The sequence below is a fragment of the Mirounga leonina genome, unplaced genomic scaffold, assembly GCF_011800145.1.
Source record: "Mirounga leonina isolate KUSES-001 unplaced genomic scaffold, KU_Mleo_1.0 Mir_171, whole genome shotgun sequence".
NCBI lineage: Eukaryota > Metazoa > Chordata > Mammalia > Carnivora > Phocidae > Mirounga > Mirounga leonina.
This window is the reverse complement of record NW_023270436.1, coordinates 159,368-179,027: the sequence shown is the minus strand read 5'-3', so window position 1 is coordinate 179,027 and position 19,660 is coordinate 159,368. Positions and strand designations below refer to the sequence as shown.

Here is a 19,660-nt window from a genome sequence, read left to right as displayed (position 1 = left end):
GGGCCATGGCTTTGTGTTTTCCCCTAAACAGGGTACGAAGTTACGAAACCTGATGTCATCTTCAAGTTGGAGCAAGGAGAAGAGCCGTGGATCGGAGATGGAGAAGTTCCAAGTACAGATCGTCCAGGTGGGTGTGAGAACCAGCCAGATGCGGGAGGCAGAAGGTCAGTCTCAGCTGGCCAGTGGGTTGACTTCTGTGAATTGTGCTTTGGAGAGCTCTCTTTAAGATCTGTAAACCTTTAGGGATGATTCAGAACAGGTGACACGAGCTGCTCAAATAAGTCACATTTAGATGTGGCTTCTTCGCTTGTAGCTTAACGCAAAATATCTACAGCTCGTCTGGGCCATGACTTACTCCCTGTCCTTCAAGTCTGGGACTTTGACTTCTTGTTTGGTGTTCTGACACATTTAGTCTCCTTCTGTCCTCTGTTCACCTCTGCTTGTACCTTCAGGAGGTTTCCTTTGCCCTCGTTTGGGCGTCTGATGCCCAGAGAAGTGCCCCGTGGAGCAGAAAAGGAAGTCCTCCCTTATTCCTCCCAAACGGTGGTCCTTTTCCTCCTTTTGTAAGGTTGGCTTCTGCTGTACTTTACCTGTAGATTAGACACCATGGAGTGTATTGAATGTTCTCTCTTGCATTCTTATTATTTAATTCTCTTGCCCTTTGGAAACTATCTTTTTTTTTTTTTTAAGATTTTATTTATTTGAGAGAGAGTGAGAGAGAGGGTGCTCGAGAGGGGGTAGGGTCAGAGGGAGAAGCAGACTCCCCACTGAGCAGGGAGCCCGATGCTGGACTCGATCCTGGGACTCCAAGATCATGACCCGAGCCGAAGGCAGTCGCTCAACCAACTGAGCCACCCAGGTGCCCCTGGAAACTATCTTTTTAACTTAACTCCTCAAGTCCCACTTAAAACTAGGCTTGATGGGTCCAGAGCCTTACCTTTTATAAGTGTTCTCAAATGATACCTTGTATTTCAGTTCCTAAAGCAGCCAGCTGTCTCTGATCTGTCATACATCCCTACTCATCTGTGTGACATTGACTTCAGGTTCCCTCGGAAGCAGACCCTGAGATACGTATCTGAGTGCCAAGAATTTACTGTAGTGGGAGAAAGAGCAGTGAGATGGGGGTGGAGAGGGAACGGCGGTGTGCATGTTGGAAGGGGTGCTGACCCATGGTGGCTGCTGGGAGCCCCTGTGGGGCCAGGAAGCTGGTCATCCACTAACTCCCATCTCTCAGGGTGTGAGCATTGCCCTGGGGGTGTTAACTCTCCAGAATGTCCAGAATCCCTGCATACAGACCAAGCATGCCGTGTGTGGCCTAAGGATTGTTTTGGGCAGAGAGATGTGGGTGCCTGGGGTAGGTCCCACAGTCTGCCCAGGGCATCCCTCTGAATGTAGCTGAGGCAGCAGAGTATCTGCTACAGCTGGTGACCTCTTCCTCCGGGACCCACAGTCTGGGTCTGTGTAGGCCGTCAGCTGTTGACCCTCTCCCCCCACTTCATGGTCAACGCCATTTAAACATTTCTCTGTGTTTTCACATGTAATATTTATTCTTCTCTGCATCTGAGTGTTTGATTGTGCTATGCTTTATCTTCATCCTTTCTGCATAAGCTCTGTTTTTGCTGCATTCATACTCATGGAATGTTCTTGACTGTTCCAGCTAAATTTTTCTCACTTTTTTTTGGAAGTCCCATCTCAGACCTGATCACAGTGTATGTAATGTTCTTTAGTTGGTTGGGTCCCTGAGCTGTGTGCATGCATAAACACAAGGTTTATAGTTTATATCCACTTATGTGTCACAATATTCAATAAGCCCATTGTTTTAATTCAGGTGTTTTTAGCCAGGTGTGCATTAGATTACCTGGGCATTTTTTTTCCCAACAATAAGCATTATGGATGCATTATCAGCAAAATTGATTCAGTAGAGTGGTGTGTATGTAGTTTTAAAATGGAATATTCTAGAACTGGAGTTTGTAGTTTGAGGAACCTCTTGTAATTTTTATGTGCCCCTCATTCATCGATAGCGTCCACTTGAGTGACGACTAAAGATAATTAAAAATAAAAGACCTAGAAAACACCTTACAGAAGCGTAGAAATTAAAGACATTTGTGGGGCGCCTGGGTGGCTCAGTCCGTTAAGCACCTGCCTTAGGCTCAGGTCATGATCCCGGGTCCTGGGATCAAGTCCTGCATCGGGCTTGTTGCTGGGCGGGGAGCCTGCTTCTCCCTCTGCCTCTGCTGCTCCCCCTGCTTGTGCTCTCTCTCTCTGGCAAATAAATAAATAAAATCTGTAAAAAAAAAAAAAAAAAAAAAGTTAAGACATTTGCATTTAGGTTTTTTTGTTTTTTTTAAATTCAGGATTTAAATATTGGACATTTATGCTTCACTGCAACATAGTCAAAGTTACCTAAACAAGGCCTGTGTGTCAGGGTCCTCAAGACCACCACGTTCGGAGAGTCGCTAGGAGGACTCAGGATATCGTTGTCTGTAAGGCTAAGACTTACTACAGTGACCTAATGACAGCTTCCTCACCAGGGAAAGGGCAAAGCAGAGTCTGGAGGAATCCGGGTGTAGGTTTCCTGTGCTGCTCCCTCCGTGAGGGTCACCCAGCAACAAAAATGCAGTAATGTGGGTAGTGTTTCTGCCCAGGGACGCCCACTGACGACCCAGCACCCGGGGACCTCGCCTGGCACATAGCGGCATTGCAGACTCCCAGGACGGCAGGCGCTCAGCACAGACCACCTTGTTTCTGTGCACAGTCCAGGCGCGGGTTGCCCCTGTTAAAAGCTGGGAGTGGTGGGAACACTCTAGAAACCAAGCTCCAAATGGCAGCCAAGGGCTACATTGCAGTCGTGTGTCATAGAAAGTTGAAGACATGGTGATGTCTCTTACTCCAGGTATTGTGCTGGGAGGTATGGGTACAATAGTGAACATCAGAGGTCAGTTGCCTGCCTACAGAGTGCTAACTTTCTCATGGGAGGATAAAACTAATCAAGTTGGCAAATAACCAGGATAAAGCCCAGATCCTAAAAGGCCTATTATAGAAATAAATTAGGTAGATGATAATAGGGTAGAGAGTTTGTGGCTCTGCTCAGGCTGCCATAACAAAATAGCACAGATGGGTAAACAGCAGCAAGCTATTCCCACAGTTGGGGAGGCTGGAAGTCCAAGGTCAAGGTGCCTGCCTGATTGTGTTCTAATGAACGCGGTCCTCCTGGTTTGTAGACAGCCGCCTTGTAGCCTTATAGCTTTGCCGCCACATGGCCTCTCTTTGTGCAGGGAGTGGGGGGTGGTGAGGTGTTTCTAATTAGGATACTAATCCTTTTGGATCAGGGCCCCACCCTTATGATCTCATTTAACCTTAATTCCGTTGAGATCCCGTTTCCAAATGCAGCCACACTGAAGGTTAGGGCTTCAACATAGAGTTTTGGGGGCGGGCAGGTAGCGGGGACGCGTAAACATTCAGTCCACAATATGGTCATGTGGAGAAGCCAGTTCTAGATGTGAAGACCAAAGTGAGTGAGCTATGTGAATTGGGGGAAAGTGTTCCCTAAATGAATGCAGATATGAATGTATTAGGTCAGGAAGGGGCTTGGTGACCTCAGGAAAACGGAAAGGAAGCCTTTGTGTCTGGGGCTTAGTGTGCCAGGGAAATAGAGGCTGGCCTGTGTGGGGGACCTAGGTCGTACATGGACTTGTAAGCAGTAGGCAGGTGGTTAGACTGATGCAAGTAATTTTAAATAAAAATAGTTATCTGATTTACATTTTTTAAAAAAAGATTTATTTGGGCACCTGGGTGGCTCAGTTGGTTAAGCGACTGCCTTTGGCTCAGGTCATGATCCTGGAGTCCCGGGATCGAGTCCCACATCGGGCTCCCTGCTCAGCAGGGGGTCTGCTTCTCCCTCTGACCCTCCTCCCTCTCTCATGCCCTCTGTCTCTCATTCTCTCTCTCGCAAATAAATAAAATCTTAAAAAAAATAAAAATAAAATAAATAAAAAAAGATTGATTTATTTGAGAGAGAGCACGTGCGAGTGGGGGAAAGGGCAGAGGAGTCGGAGAGGGAGACAGACAGACCCCCTGCTGAGCACAGGGCCCTGTGTGGGGCTCAGTCCCACGACCCTGAGATCATGACCTGAGCCGAAACCAGGAGTTGGACACTTAGCCAGCTGAGCCACCCAGGAGCCCCCTGATTTACATTTTTAGAAGTTTGATTTAACTGCATTGTGGAAAATATAATGGGAAGCAGGGAAACCAGGTGGAAGGCTGTTTCACTGAGCTAATGAGATAGATTAAAGTATAGCAGGGAAGAGTGGTGGGGAGAGACCAAACATAAAGCAGTCCAATTTTTCTAGTGGGGAAAAAAGTAAAAATTTCCAAATGTGTGTGTGTGTGTATGTATGTATGTATTTATTTATTTAAAGATTTTATTTATTTATTTGACAGAGAAAGACACAGCGAGAGAGGGAACGCAAGCAGGGGGAGAGGGAGAAGCAGGCTTCCCGCTGAGCAGGGAGCCGGATGTGGGGCTCAATCCCAGGACCCTGGGATCATGACCTGAGCCGAACGCAGCTGCTTAATGACTGAGCCACCCAGGAGCCCCTCCAAATGTGTATTTAGTCTAACAATGTAATATTTAAAGTAATGCAAAGTTGTAAGTTTAATTTATAAATACTTCATTTTCTGCTCTCACATCTCCTATTACCACTTTATTCAGACTCTTAACCTCCATCTCAAAGCTAATGTTTCCATACTAGACTCTGATTTTAACTGCCAGACCTCTTTTTCCCTCATCCCCTATCTTAGGGTATTTTCAGTGAAAGAACATATGGATCTGGGGCGCCTGGGTGGCTCAGTCATTAAGCATCTGCCTTCGGCTCAGGTCAGGATCCCGGGGTCCGGGGATCGAGTCCCACATCGGGCTTCCTGCTCCGCGGGAAGCCTGCTTCTTCCTTTCCTACCCCCCCTGCTTGTGTTCCCTCTCTCACTGTGTCTCTCTCTGTCAAATAAATAAATAAAATCTTAAAACAAACAAACATATGGATCTTAAGGTTTTGTGCCTGAACAGGTTAAATGGAAGATGATGCGTTCCATGAAGTGGCTTTTATGGTAATAATGTTGAAAATGTGCTTGGAAAGTTTCAGACTTCCAGAAAATTTAAAAATGGGGAAAAGCTCACAAACGATTTCTCATTCTTCAAGCTTGAAATGGCTTCAGTAGTTCCTCTATCAAACCTGTTAATTTTCTGTCTTCCCATTAGAATGTAAGCTTTGCAAGGTCAGGGGCTGACTGTCTCCTGTCCCCAGTGCTTTGCACACTCAGTCAGGGTGGAGGAAACTCACTCCTCAGAATATTGTTGGATCAGTTCTTCTTCCATCCTCCTTTCTTTGTTCCTCTTCAGTCTTGATGAATTTTTTACATTTTATAAACCTAGATTTGACAGCAACCAGAGGTGACTTAGTATACTGCCTTATCTTATTCCTATTTATAACATTTTCTTTTCTTTTTGCCCCCAAATACCCAGAGGATAGATCTTATACTTGGGACTGAGAGACAGCCTTCCAAAGCGTTCATCCCCGCAAATAGCATTGCTGGTTTTGTATTCTGTAAACAACCATAGAAGAGGCGCCTGGGGGGCTCAGTCAGTTAAGCGTCCAACTCTTGGTTTTGGCTCAGGTCATGATCTCAGGGTCATAGGATTGAGCCTTGTGTTTGGGCTCCACACTCATCGGGGAGTCTGCTTGAGATTCTCTCCCTTTGCCCTTCCTCCTACTTTCGTGCATGCTCGCTCTCTCTTTCTCTAAAATAGATAAATAAATCTTAAAGAAAAACATAACCATGGAAGCATTCACAGGGTTTTCTTTCTTTATAGAACAAGTCTTGCAAGTAGATGGTCACATGACATGGCACCAGGATAACCAAGAGAAGCTTAGAAATATGAAACAAGATCATGAATGTGATACATTTGGAAAAAAATTCAATCTGAGCATGAACTTTGTTCCTTTAATGAAATCAAACAGTGAAGATGATGTAGATGGATTACTTTTAAAACATCACTTAGATTTACTTATTCCAAAAGCAGATTATGAAAAAGTGGAACCACACGGCTTAAGTGTATTTGATAAATTGTTTCTTCATACTAAGCCTGAGGAAGCTAATACTTGGTTAAAATACTATGACTATGATAAATATGATAAAATTAGCTCTAAGAAGTCACAGATTATCATATATCATAGAACTCGTTTAGGGGAGAAACTCTATGAATGCAGTGAATGTAGGAAACGCTTCAGTAAGAAAGCGAGTCTCATTAAGCATCAGAGCAGACATGTAAGAGAGATTGCCTTTGGCTGTGGTAAGTGTGGCAAAACCTTTCCCCAGAAGTCACAGTTTATTACTCATCACAGAACTCATACGGGAGAGAAACCTTATAACTGTGGCCAGTGTGGGAAAGCCTTCTCCCAGAAGTCGCAGCTCACATCCCATCAGAGAACACACACAGGAGAGAAACCATACGAATGTGGTGAATGTGGGAAAGCCTTCTCCCGGAAGTCACATCTCATCTCACATTGGAGGACACACACAGGTGAAAAACCCTACGGGTGCAATGAGTGTGGGAGGGCCTTTAGTGAGAAGTCAAATCTTATTAACCATCAGAGAATTCATACAGGAGAGAAACCTTTTGAATGCAGAGACTGTGGGAAAGCTTTCAGCAGGAAGTCACAGCTTGTTACACATCACAGGACTCACACAGGAACAAAACCCTATGGATGTAGTGATTGTAGAAAAGCCTTCTTTGAGAAATCAGAGCTCATTAGACATCAGACAATTCATACTGGAGAGAAGCCCTACGAATGCAGTGAATGTCAGAAAGCCTTCAGAGAGCGGTCGAGTCTCATTAACCACCAGAGAACTCACACAGGAGAGAAGCCTCATGTGTGCATTCAGTGCGGGAAAGCCTTCTCCCAGAAGTCGCATCTCATATCCCATCAGATGACACACACAGGAGAGAAACCCTTCGTATGCAGTAAATGTGGGAAAGCCTTCAGCAGGAAATCTCAGCTTGTTAGACATCAGAGAACTCACACAGGAGAAAAACCCTATGAATGCAGTGAGTGTGGGAAGGCTTTCAGTGAAAAATTGAGCCTTACTAATCATCAGAGAATTCATACAGGAGAAAAACCCTATGTGTGCAGTGAGTGTGGGAAGGCCTTTTGTCAGAAGTCACATCTCATATCCCATCAGAGGACTCACACAGGAGAGAAACCCTATGAATGCACTGAATGTGGGAAAGCCTTTGGTGAGAAGTCAAGTCTTGCAACTCACCAGAGAACTCATACAGGAGAAAAACCATACGGTTGTAGGGATTGTGAAAAAGCCTTTTCTCAGAAGTCACAGCTGAATACTCACCAGAGAATCCACACAGGAGAGAAACCCTACGAATGCAGTCTTTGTAGGAAGGCTTTCTTTGAGAAATCAGAGCTAATTAGACATCAAAGAACTCATACAGGAGAAAAGCCATACGAATGCAGCGAGTGTGGGAAAGCCTTCAGGGAGAAGTCCAGCCTCATCAATCATCAGAGAACACACACAGGCGAGAAACCCTTCGAGTGCAGTGTGTGTGGCAAAGCCTTTTCTCGGAAATCACACCTCATACCACATCAGAGGACACACACTGGGGAGAAGCCCTATGGCTGCAGCGAATGTAGGAAGGCCTTTTCTCAGAAGTCACAGCTTGTTAATCACCAGAGAATTCACACAGGAGAGAAGCCCTACCAATGCCACGAATGTGGGAAAGCCTTCTCCCAAAAGTCACAGCTCATTAATCACCAGAGAACTCATACAGTGAAGAAATCTTAGGAGTGGAGTTAATACTAGCCTTTGGCCGAGATCTCACCTGTTTGTACTCAGAAAACACAGGGTAAACCTTTCAGATAAATAGTTGCATCACATTGTATGTCTGTCTGGGTAATCTTTTAGGGTAGGAGCTCTGAGGTTATGCGGGGAGAGCTTTCAGCAGGTTAACCTGTTCAAGTAAGAACCCTGAGACTAGAATGAGCCTGTGGGATGCAGTGGATTTCAGAACCCTGTCAGACATAAAGTGGGAAATGAAAAGCAACCAGGAGTACAGTAAGCATCAGAAAGCCTTGCAGAGGTCACACCTCATTTGCTGGTGGAAATATCCCCACTGGGGTAAACCCTAGTCCAGTAAATGAGGAAAAATCCCATGAATGCAGCAAGTAATGTCGTATTTTCGTCAAGAAGTCACAGCTCGTTGTGCATTAAGGAAATACTCTCAGGAATGAGGCTCAGTGAAAATGCTAAATATGGGACAATCTTCAGCAGGTAATCCAACTGTATTGTATTTTGGGGGAATTCATATTGTGGGTAAAACTAACAATTTAAAGACCTTGGAAACATGTGCCCCTAGAAATAAGGCTATAAAGGGAAGCCATACATTTTTTTATAGACGGGGTTATCAAAAATGCCCAATTCTAATGGTTGATATGTTCACTCTGAAGAATGAAGTTTTAAAAATATGTGAATAAATTGAGTCATTGAAACATCAAAATAAGACATTTCTCAGTGGTATTTATGGCTTATTTTCCTGTGTCACACAGTGTGTCATGTTTTGGAATCACATATGCTAATGTAATTGCAAGCATGAAGTGCACGTACCATACCTGGTGGTGCCTCCGACATCAGGACACACCATGTGCTGCTGGTTTTTCTGTTTCAGTGATACAGTAAAAACAGCAGCTGATACAGCACCTCTTATTGCGAAAGACGCAGCTTAAGTGACAGCACCACATCCTTTTTCCTTACGGCTTGTTGGCATATAGAAGGGGTCTGTTGTTGCTGACCTTCTTACAAAAGCCAACATTCTGCAACCTGAGAGAAACAATTTAAATAGAACCTGGTTGATAATTTTCAAAGGCAGGAACCACAGCCCAGCAGTAGTGACTCATGAGAGGACAAAAGAAAGCAGGTGTGTGAACTCTGTCACTCAGCACTCGGGCTAAATGGCCGTCGTGCCGTGCAAGGTCTTGTTCCCATTCAGCTTGGCGCCTTTGGCTTAAGTAGACATACTTCACGTACAATGCATGTATGTTACTTCACTCTGATGAAATACCACGATGCTGTGTGCTATTATGTTTTTGGTGTTTCTTAGAATATCTTGTAAAAAAACTAGATGGAGAAGCCAATTTAAGAGTCACTGTTCAGAAAACGTAAAATACAGATTTTTGTGGTGAGAAATATATTTTTGGTGTATTCAAGGAAGCCTGTTTTGCCTTCCTGCGAATTTCTGTGACTACTGGATAGGTGTTAGGAATTAGGATTTTCATTGTTGCATCATTTGAAATATATGTGTTTCACCTTTTGTCACCCGTTGCATCTTCTACATAGAGACTCCGCTGTGAACCTTTCATGATAAGCAGGGTTTACGTTGGCAGTGCATGAACCACCCCTTAGGTAGAACTTTGCAGTGATCTTTACAATGTTGCTTGACAAAGTAAACAGTATTCTGTGTATGATGGTGAAATTCAGAAAAGTCCAGCGCTTACCTTGTTACCAGACTTGGAAAAATCACGACTTCTCTCAAACACAAGTTGCTTTTATCAGTATGGTGTATTGCAGCTTTGATTCTAGCAGTATTTTTTTCCCCTTAGTTACCAATTTTAACATCATTGTTGAAAAATTGGGACTTAGAGAGTAATTTTCTAAACCACTGCACCAGGTTAAAAGTATCTGAGTTCCCAAATTTGTATTCATATTCAAATGTATGGACTTCCTACTCTTCTCCTAATACCTGAACATGATTTTTATCAACTTCATTTCTAAGAGAATAGTGACAGGGTGATTCTTCGTAGATTTTCCTATTTTTAAATTTTCATCTATTATGGTTCTCTTTGCTAGTCCCAGAGATTGATTCATTAGTTCTTGGATTGAGTTTGGAGTCTGTTGTCTAAAAGTGACCTAATTTTGCTGACTTCAATTCTAGATTATTCCATTTACTATTAAGTAGTTAAACCCAGTGCTTTCCTCACTAACTAATAGAACTTCGGCACTAGCCCATTGGTCTAATACCCAAGAGCAGGTTTTTTTTGAGTGCCAGGTAGCAGTCATTGGGAGGGCTAAATGCTGGCCGCAGAGGTCTCGTTTATCAGAATACCTTACGTGGAGGCCCAGCTATGTTGTGTAGAGCTCACTAGGGACTCTTTCTGAAGTCACAAGAGGGCTTTGATTCTGAAATTAGATATTTCTAGTGTTTGTCTTTTAAATTACCTTGGTAAACCACAAAAACACATGTAACCCCACATTTCCGCTCACAAATCCCACATCAGGAAGAAAACAGGTTTTAAAGTTAAGAGGGATTTATGTGCAGCTTCCTGGAGCACAACAGGTTATGTTGGTTGAATGTGTAAGGAGCCCAGGTGGAAGGAGCAACCCCTCTCTCCTCTCTCCACCCAGGTTCCCCCACTGGCCTGGAGACAGTCCTGCGGAGGATAATTCCTATTGTATTCCTTCTACTAAGTAAAGTGTGAATTTTGGGACCTGTCCCAGGAGTGCCTTCTGTTCAGCCTTTCTTTGTGGGCTTTGGTAATGAGACAAAGTTATCTCTGTGTGGATCCATGTGTTCTGGATATTTTAATTTCAAGATCAACTCTTGTAGAGCCTGGGTGAAAGGAACCCAAAGAATATCTGATTTATCCAGCAATACCTGTATCAAATAGCAGAATATAGATCAGCAGGCATTTGGAATCTACACTTGAGGCCTCCCTCATTGGTTGCTTATTCCAGTAGAATAAGCTCAGGTTGTTGATTTCACCGAACTCCTGAGTCTGCAAATACTGTACCAACAAGCCAGCCTGGGCCAAGTGCGGCCGAGCTCACCCCACCATGACCCTCGTCCATTTTCCACAGTTAGTAGTTATTTTAAGATGCAATTCTGATTATGCACTTCTCTGTTGAAAAACCACGTGGCTAATTGTGGACTTAAAGTGTACTGTCCTCACCGTAGATGAGGACTTCTGTACAAATCCAGCCTATCTGTCATTTCTGAATATCTTTCTTCCTACACAATACTTTTTTGGCCTCCTTGAACTACTTGGAGTTCCTTGAGGTTTCTACAGTTTAATGCTTTTCGCCAGCCTTCTGTCCCTGAAATGCCCGTGTTCCTTGTTGATGCCTGTCCACACTTTATGAACGTGCACACGTGTTTGTCACTGTGGTAATATAACCATTAGAAAGCTGGAAAGCTGGGACTGCGTTCTTTGTATAGTTTTAGCGACTGAAGCTGTAACATACAAGCGTGGGTGCTCTCAGTGGCTTCCCCCTACCACGTGGGGAAGCATCGTCTGCAGAAAGAGACAAGAATGAAGCCATGGAAAATTGTGCTCCAGGATCTGCTTCTTCTGGTCTTGATGTCCTGGTTCACCCCTGCCCTCTGCCTTTTTCATGCCTTGATTGTTGCATTCTTCTGTGAGATATCCCAAATATCCTTGTAATAAATTCTCATGTTTGCTTTGGCTGGTTCAAGTTGTGTTTGTTACTTACATCCCAAATATTCTTCACATAGGAGGTCAGGCTGTATCATGACTTGGATTCTCTGGAAGTGGACCCTGACAGGAAGTTTGGAATGCAAGATGCTTATGGAGGATCAGCAGCTGTGAGGTGAAGGAAGGATAAACAGCAAAGGGTGGGTCAGAGGAAGAAGGCTGCACAGAAGTGGTTGAGACCCTGGCCACACTGGTAGGGAGCTCTGAAGCAAGGGCTGCTCAGGAGTGACTCGTATTGGGCCCCGATGGTCAGGTCTCTGCAGCCCTGAGGTGCTCTGTCACCAGAGGCCTGCGGCCCTGAGAAGGGGATCCCATGTCAGGCAGTTTTGTTTTTTGTTTGTTTTTTTTTTTTTTTTTAGCTCAGGCCAACTCCACAAAGGCTGGCCACTGGAGGCAGCCTGCTGGCCTCTCTCCCTGCCCCTGGGTAGCAAGTCCTTCCTTGGAGAGGGTTGAGCGGCCCATCTCTGTCACCACAGTCCAGCCCTTCCACTGCTGAGACCCATTTTCCCAGCATTGGGTCTGTCTGAGGAGAGATTGAGGAAACAGGTCACTAGGACCAACGGGTCCCCACTGGTGGTGGTCCCTCTCACCGGGGAGCCATTCTGGGGCCTCTGCTGGCTTCGGTGGCTCACCTTCCTGAGGGGTCTGAGCCATGGTTACCATGCCCTCCCGTGACCCAAGTTGATAGTAAATGCAAGAAGCACCTAGGTGGATCACCTGAATCCATTCATTCATCCTCATCCTGTTGGGTAAGTAGCCCTACCTCCTTGTGATGCATCAGGAACCCCTAAAAAAGAGTGCCTCCTCTTCTGACCCGCTGGCTCCTGGACAAGAGGAGCACAATGCCCACGCGATACCTGTAGCTTGCAGGTAAGTAGAAGATTTGCTCTGTCTCCTGGTGAAATGTGTGTTCCCTTTGGGGATCAAGACCTGTAACCCTGCAGAGCCCAGAGTTGTGGGAATGGGAAGCACCAAGTCCCCTGGAGGTATACATTGGTAATGGTGGTGGTATGCAGACCCGTGTCTTCCGCTTTGGGGACACAGCCCCACAAAAGGTCTTCTCTAGCTTATAAGCTGCATTTGGAAGGATGGCACCCTGTCCCTACAGAATATTGCTTCTGAGCTGGGCGTTAGCCGTAGCTGGACCCTCACGAGGCCATTCCGGCTTTCTACGGAAGGTGAGTTATGTAATAAATCCAGTATACCTTTTTGTTCTGGGCATATTCTTGCACCCCCTTTGCTGCAGAGTGGTTCCTTCTGGTCTGATACAATGTATGAGGGATCCCATACTGTTCAATCATTTTGTGAGCTTTTTTTTTTTAAGATTTTTATTTGAGGAAGAGAGAGCAAGCACAAGCAGGGGGAGTGGCAGAGGAAGAAGCAGGCTCCCCGCCAAGCAGGGAGCCCGATGCGGGCTTGATCTCAGGACCCCGGGATCGTGACCTGAGCCCAACGCAGTCGCTCAACCAACTGAGCCACCCAGGCGCCCCTATTTTGTCAGCCTTTGGATAGTGGTGCTGGCTGAGGTACTGTGGGCAGAAAACCCCTACCTGGATTGTGTTTTTCCTTGTGAGAACGGTGGCCTTTTCAGGCCCAAATCGTCAACTTGACACCAAGGGCCAGTTAGTCTCCTCAGGGAATGGTGCCGTACTGGGGCTCAGCCCTGGTTCTCTTGGACATTCACTAATGGCAGTAGCCAAATCAACCCTGTGAGATTCTGTGCTATTGGACAGATGGGCATTCTTGGCAATTTGGATTAACCCCTGCACTGGATGCCTGGTCTTTGGCTAAGGGTCACCATAGTAGGGAAGGCAAGATGGAGGTCTCTGAAACTCACTCCCCAGATAGGATAGTACATAAAAAACAATACTGCCCTCAGGGGAGGAGTATAGGAGCGGGTGGCAGAGGTTAGTGCTATTCTAAAAGACCTAAAGGAGGGCGCCTGGGTGGCTCAGTCGTTAAGCGTCTGACTCTTGGTTTCAGCTTAGGTCATGATCTCAGGGTCTTGGGATGGAGCTCCACGTCGGGCTCTGTGCAGTGCGTGGAGTCGGCTGGAGATGATCTCCCTCTTCCTCTGCTCCTCTCCTGCTCGTGCATGCGTGCGTGCTTTCTCTCTAAAATAAATAAAATCTTGGGGCGCCTGGGTGGCTCCCCAAGATTAAGTGTCTCTTCAGCATCGTTAAGCGTCTGCCTTCGGCTCAGGTCATGATCCCGGGATCCTGGGATCGAGCCCCGCATCGGGCTCCCTGCTCTGCGGGAAGCCTGCTTCTCCCTCTCCCACTCCCCCTGCTTGTGTTCCCTCTCTCGCTGTCTCTCTCTGTCAAATAAATAAAATCTTAAAAAAAAAAAGACCTAAAGGATACATTGGCAGAGTTCCTATTACACCGCTATCTACTTTAGTAGCTCGGGCTTTTTAGAAGCCCGGCAAACCATACAGACTACACTGACTACAAACTACAGACAAGTTCAACCAAGTAATAGCCCTGCTTGCAGACCTGGCACTGTTTTCTCAAGTTTTTTTTTTTTTAAAGACTTTATTTATTTATTTGACAGAGACATAGCGAGAGAGGGAACACAAGCAGGGGGAGTGGGAGAGGGAGAAGCAGGCTTCCTGCTGAGCAGGGGCTCGATTCCAGGACCCTGGAATCATGACCTGAGCCGAAGGCAGATGCTTAATGACTGAGCCACCCAGGCGCCCCCTGGCACTGTTTTCTAAAGCAGATTTTTTTTTTTTTTAAGATTTTATTCATTTATTTGACAGAGAGAGAGAGAGAACAAGTAGGCAGAGAGGCAGGCAGAGGGAGAGGGAGAAGCAGGCTTCCCGCCGAGCAGGGAGCCCGATGCGGGGCTCGATCCCAGGACCCTGGGATCATGACCTGAGGCGAAGGCAGCGGCTTAACCGACTGAGCCACCCAGGCGCTCCTCTAAAGCAGATTTATATGCCCTCAGGTACATAGGATACAGACTTTGATTTGACAAATGCATTCTTTTTATCCCACTCAGGAAAAGAGATCAGAAGATGTCTGTATTAACATGGAGTGGACAACATTATACATTCACAGTTTGCCCCAGGGCTGCCGTCACAGTCTGAGGAGGTCCAGACTATCTGGACATAGTCTGGTAACAGTGAAATTGTGCCCATCTAGCAGGATGATGGAGAGGTGGCTAGCACACTGGAGACCCTGATACCCCAGGTACATTCCAGGGAGAGGTGACAAGCCCTGAAGGTTAGCAGCTTACTGCTGAAGATAGCATGTGACTCACATTGCTTTATATATATTATTCAGGAAGTTTTGGTAGGCTGTTTTTCTAGTAATTTATATTTACTGACATCAAATCATAGATATTATCTTTGGATCTCTTCTGTATCTGTAGTTACGCTGAATTTTTCATTTATATTTATTTGTGAATTTTCTTTTACTCTCATTCCATCTTGGCAAAAATTTTGCTATTTGTTAGCTTTTACAATGAACAAGATTTTGATTTTGTTGAGCCATCAGTATCTTTTTTCTGATTAGTTTATTATGTGGAATCTTGGACATGACAGAGGCTCATACAAAGATAGGATGTCAGAAACTCCTTGGCATAATATGGATTTAAGGAAATATGACGATACAGGTTTGTTACAAGTAATCCACTCATCAATTCCCCCAATCTTGACATCCAAGAGGGTCATTGAGAAATTAGTGGGTAAAAGGAGCACCAGAATCCTGTAAAAATGTGCTTATTGTTGTGCTAGGGGCCAAGGGTGCCCCAAAGTGAGGTTCCTGATATCAAAGGAGACTCCAGGGTTCTGTGATGGAACAGGCTTAGTAGCAGAATTTAATTTTGAGAGACAAGATGGCAGGGTTACTGTGATAGGCTCAAGGTCAGGATGGTAATCAGAATTGCTGACCCTGCAGGCAACTTTGTAAGTGGCTAATTGATCCTGGGGTCTAAAGGGCCAAAATAGATGGACATCTTATCTCTATAATCTTATCTCTATAATCAAAAATGTAGAAGCTGGATATCCTTAGGGATAGACCCAATAATTGGGTCACAAGTACATACTGTAAAACTGGGGAATCATCAATAGGCCATTTTACCATCTGTCAGGCTGACTGCTTCTGTGTAACGAAGTAACATTAATACTTGTGGTCTTAACCATGACCATGACCCCATTATTATACTTTCTTTGCCTTAAAATGGCCCACTGGACCCGAAGCTGGCCAGTATGCACAAGATGAGTCACACTGCCCGTTGCTTTCTCTGATTCTTCTAGGTATTAATGTGAGATATAAAAATCAATCTGCTTTATGTCCATTACCAAAGTGCAGAGTTCAACCTAGTTGCCTTTTCCTCAGACTTCCTTGTCCCTGATGTTTGCTTTGTGCCTGTGAGGATCCTACCAACCAGCCAAGTGAGTTACCTCTGCCAAGATATCCATGTTTCCAGCCATCCCTCCATCTGTGTTAGGTAAATTCTTCAGTGCACTGCTTTATAGCTTTGACCACTGGGAAGGTTTCTTTCCCCTGGAACTGTCTTTCAGGGTCTCCACAAAATGAGGGGCTAATGTGTACCAGTAGTTCTTTTTTTTTTTTTTTTGAGGTTTTATTTATTTATTTGAGAGAGAGAGAATGAGAGAGAGCACATGAGAGGGGGGAGGGTCAGAGGGAGAATCACACTCCCTGCCGAGCAGGGAGCCCGATGTGGGACTCGATCCAGGGACTCCAGGATCATGACCTGAGCCGAAGGCAGTCATCCAACCAACTGAGCCACTCAGGCGCCCTGTACCAGTAGTTCTTTCCAGATGATACTTGATGCATCTGTGAATTTCTTCTGCTGGGCTTTATGCACTTTCCAGGGCCTGATACCTGATACCAAATGAATCATTCTATGATACAGTGAATTCAGCAGCCATCAATGAACCTGATGTTACATCTAACACCAGTTACAAAATCACATGGTGAAGTGTGCAGGCTCTGTGAGGGCCCTGTGGTGTGCAAGACTCTGCTTTTCAAGAATAGTTTTCTGTCACAGAAATTGGGGCTTTGGTACAGAACTCTAGAAGTCTTTGCAACTGTAAGTCCAGACAGCATCTTTCTCTGCCTTGGATGCTTCTCACACAGACCTTCTGCACATTGTAAATTCAGCTGCAGGATGCCTCACACCCATCCTGTGCCCGCTGCAGAGCCCTCTTGCTCTAGGTGCCACTCGAAATCAGAAGCTTTACAAACTACCCAAGTGTGTTCCGTGCTGCCTTCCAACTTCAGAGGCCCACCAAGCACCGTACCTTGGTGTGGTGTGGAGTGTGCATTTTAATAACTTGCCCTTTATTTATTTGAAAGAGAATGAGAGAGAGAGAGAGAGAGCGCACATGAGAGGGGGGAAGGTCACAGTGAGAAGCAGACTCCCTGCTGAGCAGGGAGCCCGGTGCGGCGCGTCCTGGGACTCCAGGATCATGACCTGAGCCGAAGGCAGTCATTTAACCAACTGAGCCACCCAGGCGCCCCCATCTTGCCCTTTACTTTAAAGCCTTTACCTGGCTTTCCTCAGTTCATTGAACTTCTAAAAATGGCATTTATGTCAGGCCTCTTAAGTTCTTATCAACTTTACCTGACACCTTCTGGCCTGTGTCATCAGGGCATGGCAGGTACTTGCTACTTCTTACACAACAGTTGCATCTGTCCACCAGGCCAGCCTCTCTGATCAACTGCTGCCTTCTGTGGTGTTAGGCTTTTTTTTTTTTTGCGGGTGTTCCTTTAACAAATTTTAGTCTATCCATTTTCATTCTTTCTTCAGAACTACACTTTAGAAATAAATTTTATTGATAAAAGTTGCAGACAATAAAATGTATCTTTTTTTTTTTTTTTTAAAGATTTTATTTATTTGACAGAGACACAGTGAGAGAGGAAACACAAGCAGGGGGAGTGGGAGAGGGAGAAACAGGCTTCCCACAGAGCAGGGAGCCCGATATGGGGCTCGATCCCAGGACCCTGGGATCATGACCTGAGCCGAAGGCAGATGCTTAACGACTGAGCCACCCAGGTGCCCCAAAAATGTATCTATTTTTTTTTTTTTTAAGATTTTATTTATTTATTTGACAGAGAGAGAACACAAGTAGGCAGGAGAGTCCCTCCTCTCTGCAGGGAGCCCGATGCAGGACTCGATCCCAGGACTCTGGGATCATGACCTGAGCCGAAGGCAGCCGCTTAACCAACTGAGCCACCCAGGCGCCCAAAAATGTATCTATTTTTAACATAGAGTTGAAGCTCCATGAATTCTGATAAATGGCTACACTTACATAACTACCATTCCTACCAAGTTGTAGAGTATTTCCATCACTTAAAAATGTTCCCTTGTACCTCTTCACAGTCAAATTTCACTCTCACCACTGACCCCAACCATTGGTTTCTCTTCTAACGCTGTAGATTATTTTATCTGTTCTAGAATTTCGTATGAATGGAATCATATACCTAGTAACTCTTTGTACCTGGCTTCTTTCACTCAGTGTCATGGTTTTGGGATTTGTGCATATTATTTTTTTTTTAATTGCTGAGCATTCCGTTGTATGGATATGCCACAGTTTGTCTACCCATTCACCTGTTGATGGACATCTGGATTGTTAATTTTTGTTGTGAAAAATAAGGCTGAGATATTGCACTACACTCATCAGAATGGCCAAACATAAAAGACTTCCCCATACAAAATGTTGGCAAGGATGCAGAGGAATCAGAACTCCTAGACATTGCTGGTGAGAATACAGTTTGGCAGTTTCTTAAAAGTTTTACATATAGTTCTATGGTGACAGATGGTAGCTACACTTGTGATGACCATAACATAATGTATAGACTTGTCAGTCATTATGCTGTATACCTGAAACGTTCACATTTTGTGTCAACTATACTTCAATAAAAAATTTAAGGGTTAAAAAAAAGTTAAACATATACTGACCATAGGATTCAGCAATTCTACTCCTAAGTATATACCCATGGGAAATGAAAACATGTTCATAAAAATTTGTATACTGATACTCACAAGATCAGTTTAAGGAATGTTTGTTTTGTTATCTGCTTCTAATCCCTGTTGCCGAAGCTACAGACAGGGTCAAAGAAGAGGGAAAAATTAGAGTCAAACAAAGGAGAGCCCAGAAGGGCATTCTATTTATATATTCTTGTTCTTAAAAATATATTCAGGAGATAGTTTTGTGTGGCAGAATGTGGGAACCCCTTTGAACACGTATTCTTGTTTGTCCCTATGTAATCTCTGGGCCACTGAAATAATTTGACTTTGAAATTAAAAGCAGGATGTTTTGTTCAATATATGTTAGGACCCACAACCAAACATTTTGGACAAAATAATAGCACTGCATCCGTATCACACCAAAAAACCTAAATTCCAGAAGGGATAGGAAGCAATATAAGAAACAAAGTATCATATATATGAATATTTATAATAGAGATGAGCAGTTTCAAGTGTACAACACAGATTCGACAACTCCATGCGTTCGAGTCTAGCTACCATCTGTCACCATACAACGCTATTAAAATACCACCGTGGGGGCGCCTGGGTGGCTCAGTCGTTAAGCGTCTGCCTTCGGCTCAGGTCCTGGGATCGAGCCCCACGTCGGGCTCCCTGCTCCGCGGGAAGCCTGCTTCTCCCTCTCCCACTCCCCCTGCTTGTGTTCCCTTTCTAGCTGTCTCTCTCTATCAAATAAATAAATAAAAATGTTGGGGTGCCTGGGTGGCTCAGTCGTTAAGCATCTGCCTTCGGCTCAGGTCATGATCCCAGGGTCCTGGGATCGAGCCCCATATCGGGCTCCCTGCTCTGTGGGAAGCCTGTTTCTCCCTCTCCCACTCCCCCTGCTTGTGTTCCCTCTCTCGCTGTGTCTCTGTCAAATAAATAAAATATTAAAAATAAATAAATAAATAAAATACCACCATGTTCCCGCCACTGTAACTGTAATTCCCACGACAGTCCTTCCGTAACTGGAAGGCCGGGTCTCCCACTCCCCTTCATCCATTTTGCCCATCCCCCCAGCCTCTCCCGCTGCGCTTTCTTTCTTCCTTTAAGTCTTTTCGCACAACTGCGCCCTCCACCTGTTGCACTGTGCCCTGTGCCAGTGGGCC

General features: G+C 45.0%; 1 protein-coding gene and 1 long non-coding RNA gene across 6 annotated transcripts in view; both read left to right on the top strand.

The window, feature by feature from the left end:
• ZNF84 (zinc finger protein 84) overlaps window positions 1-11,700 on the top strand; it is a 28,242-nt gene extending 16,542 nt beyond the window's left edge. For 3 of the 5 annotated variants that reach the window (XM_035016731.1, XM_035016732.1, XM_035016730.1), the window contains 2 exons: window positions 32-127; window positions 5,867-9,564. In XM_035016731.1, the coding sequence (XP_034872622.1) occupies window positions 32-127; window positions 5,867-7,851 (2,081 nt within the window). In that variant the 3' untranslated portion in view covers window positions 7,852-9,564. Of the gene's footprint in view, window positions 1-31; window positions 128-975; window positions 2,158-5,866; window positions 9,565-11,572 lie in introns of those variants that run through there. The other 2 variants (XM_035016734.1, XM_035016733.1) reach the window with 2 other exon arrangements.
• Window positions 11,701-12,160: 460 nt separating this feature from the next.
• On the top strand, window positions 12,161-16,105 carry LOC118018345. Its single transcript, XR_004681372.1, has 4 exons — window positions 12,161-12,422; window positions 12,661-12,730; window positions 14,556-14,746; window positions 15,896-16,105. It is a non-coding gene; the product is annotated as an uncharacterized LOC118018345 (long non-coding RNA).
• The last annotated feature ends 3,555 nt before the right edge of the window (window positions 16,106-19,660 follow it).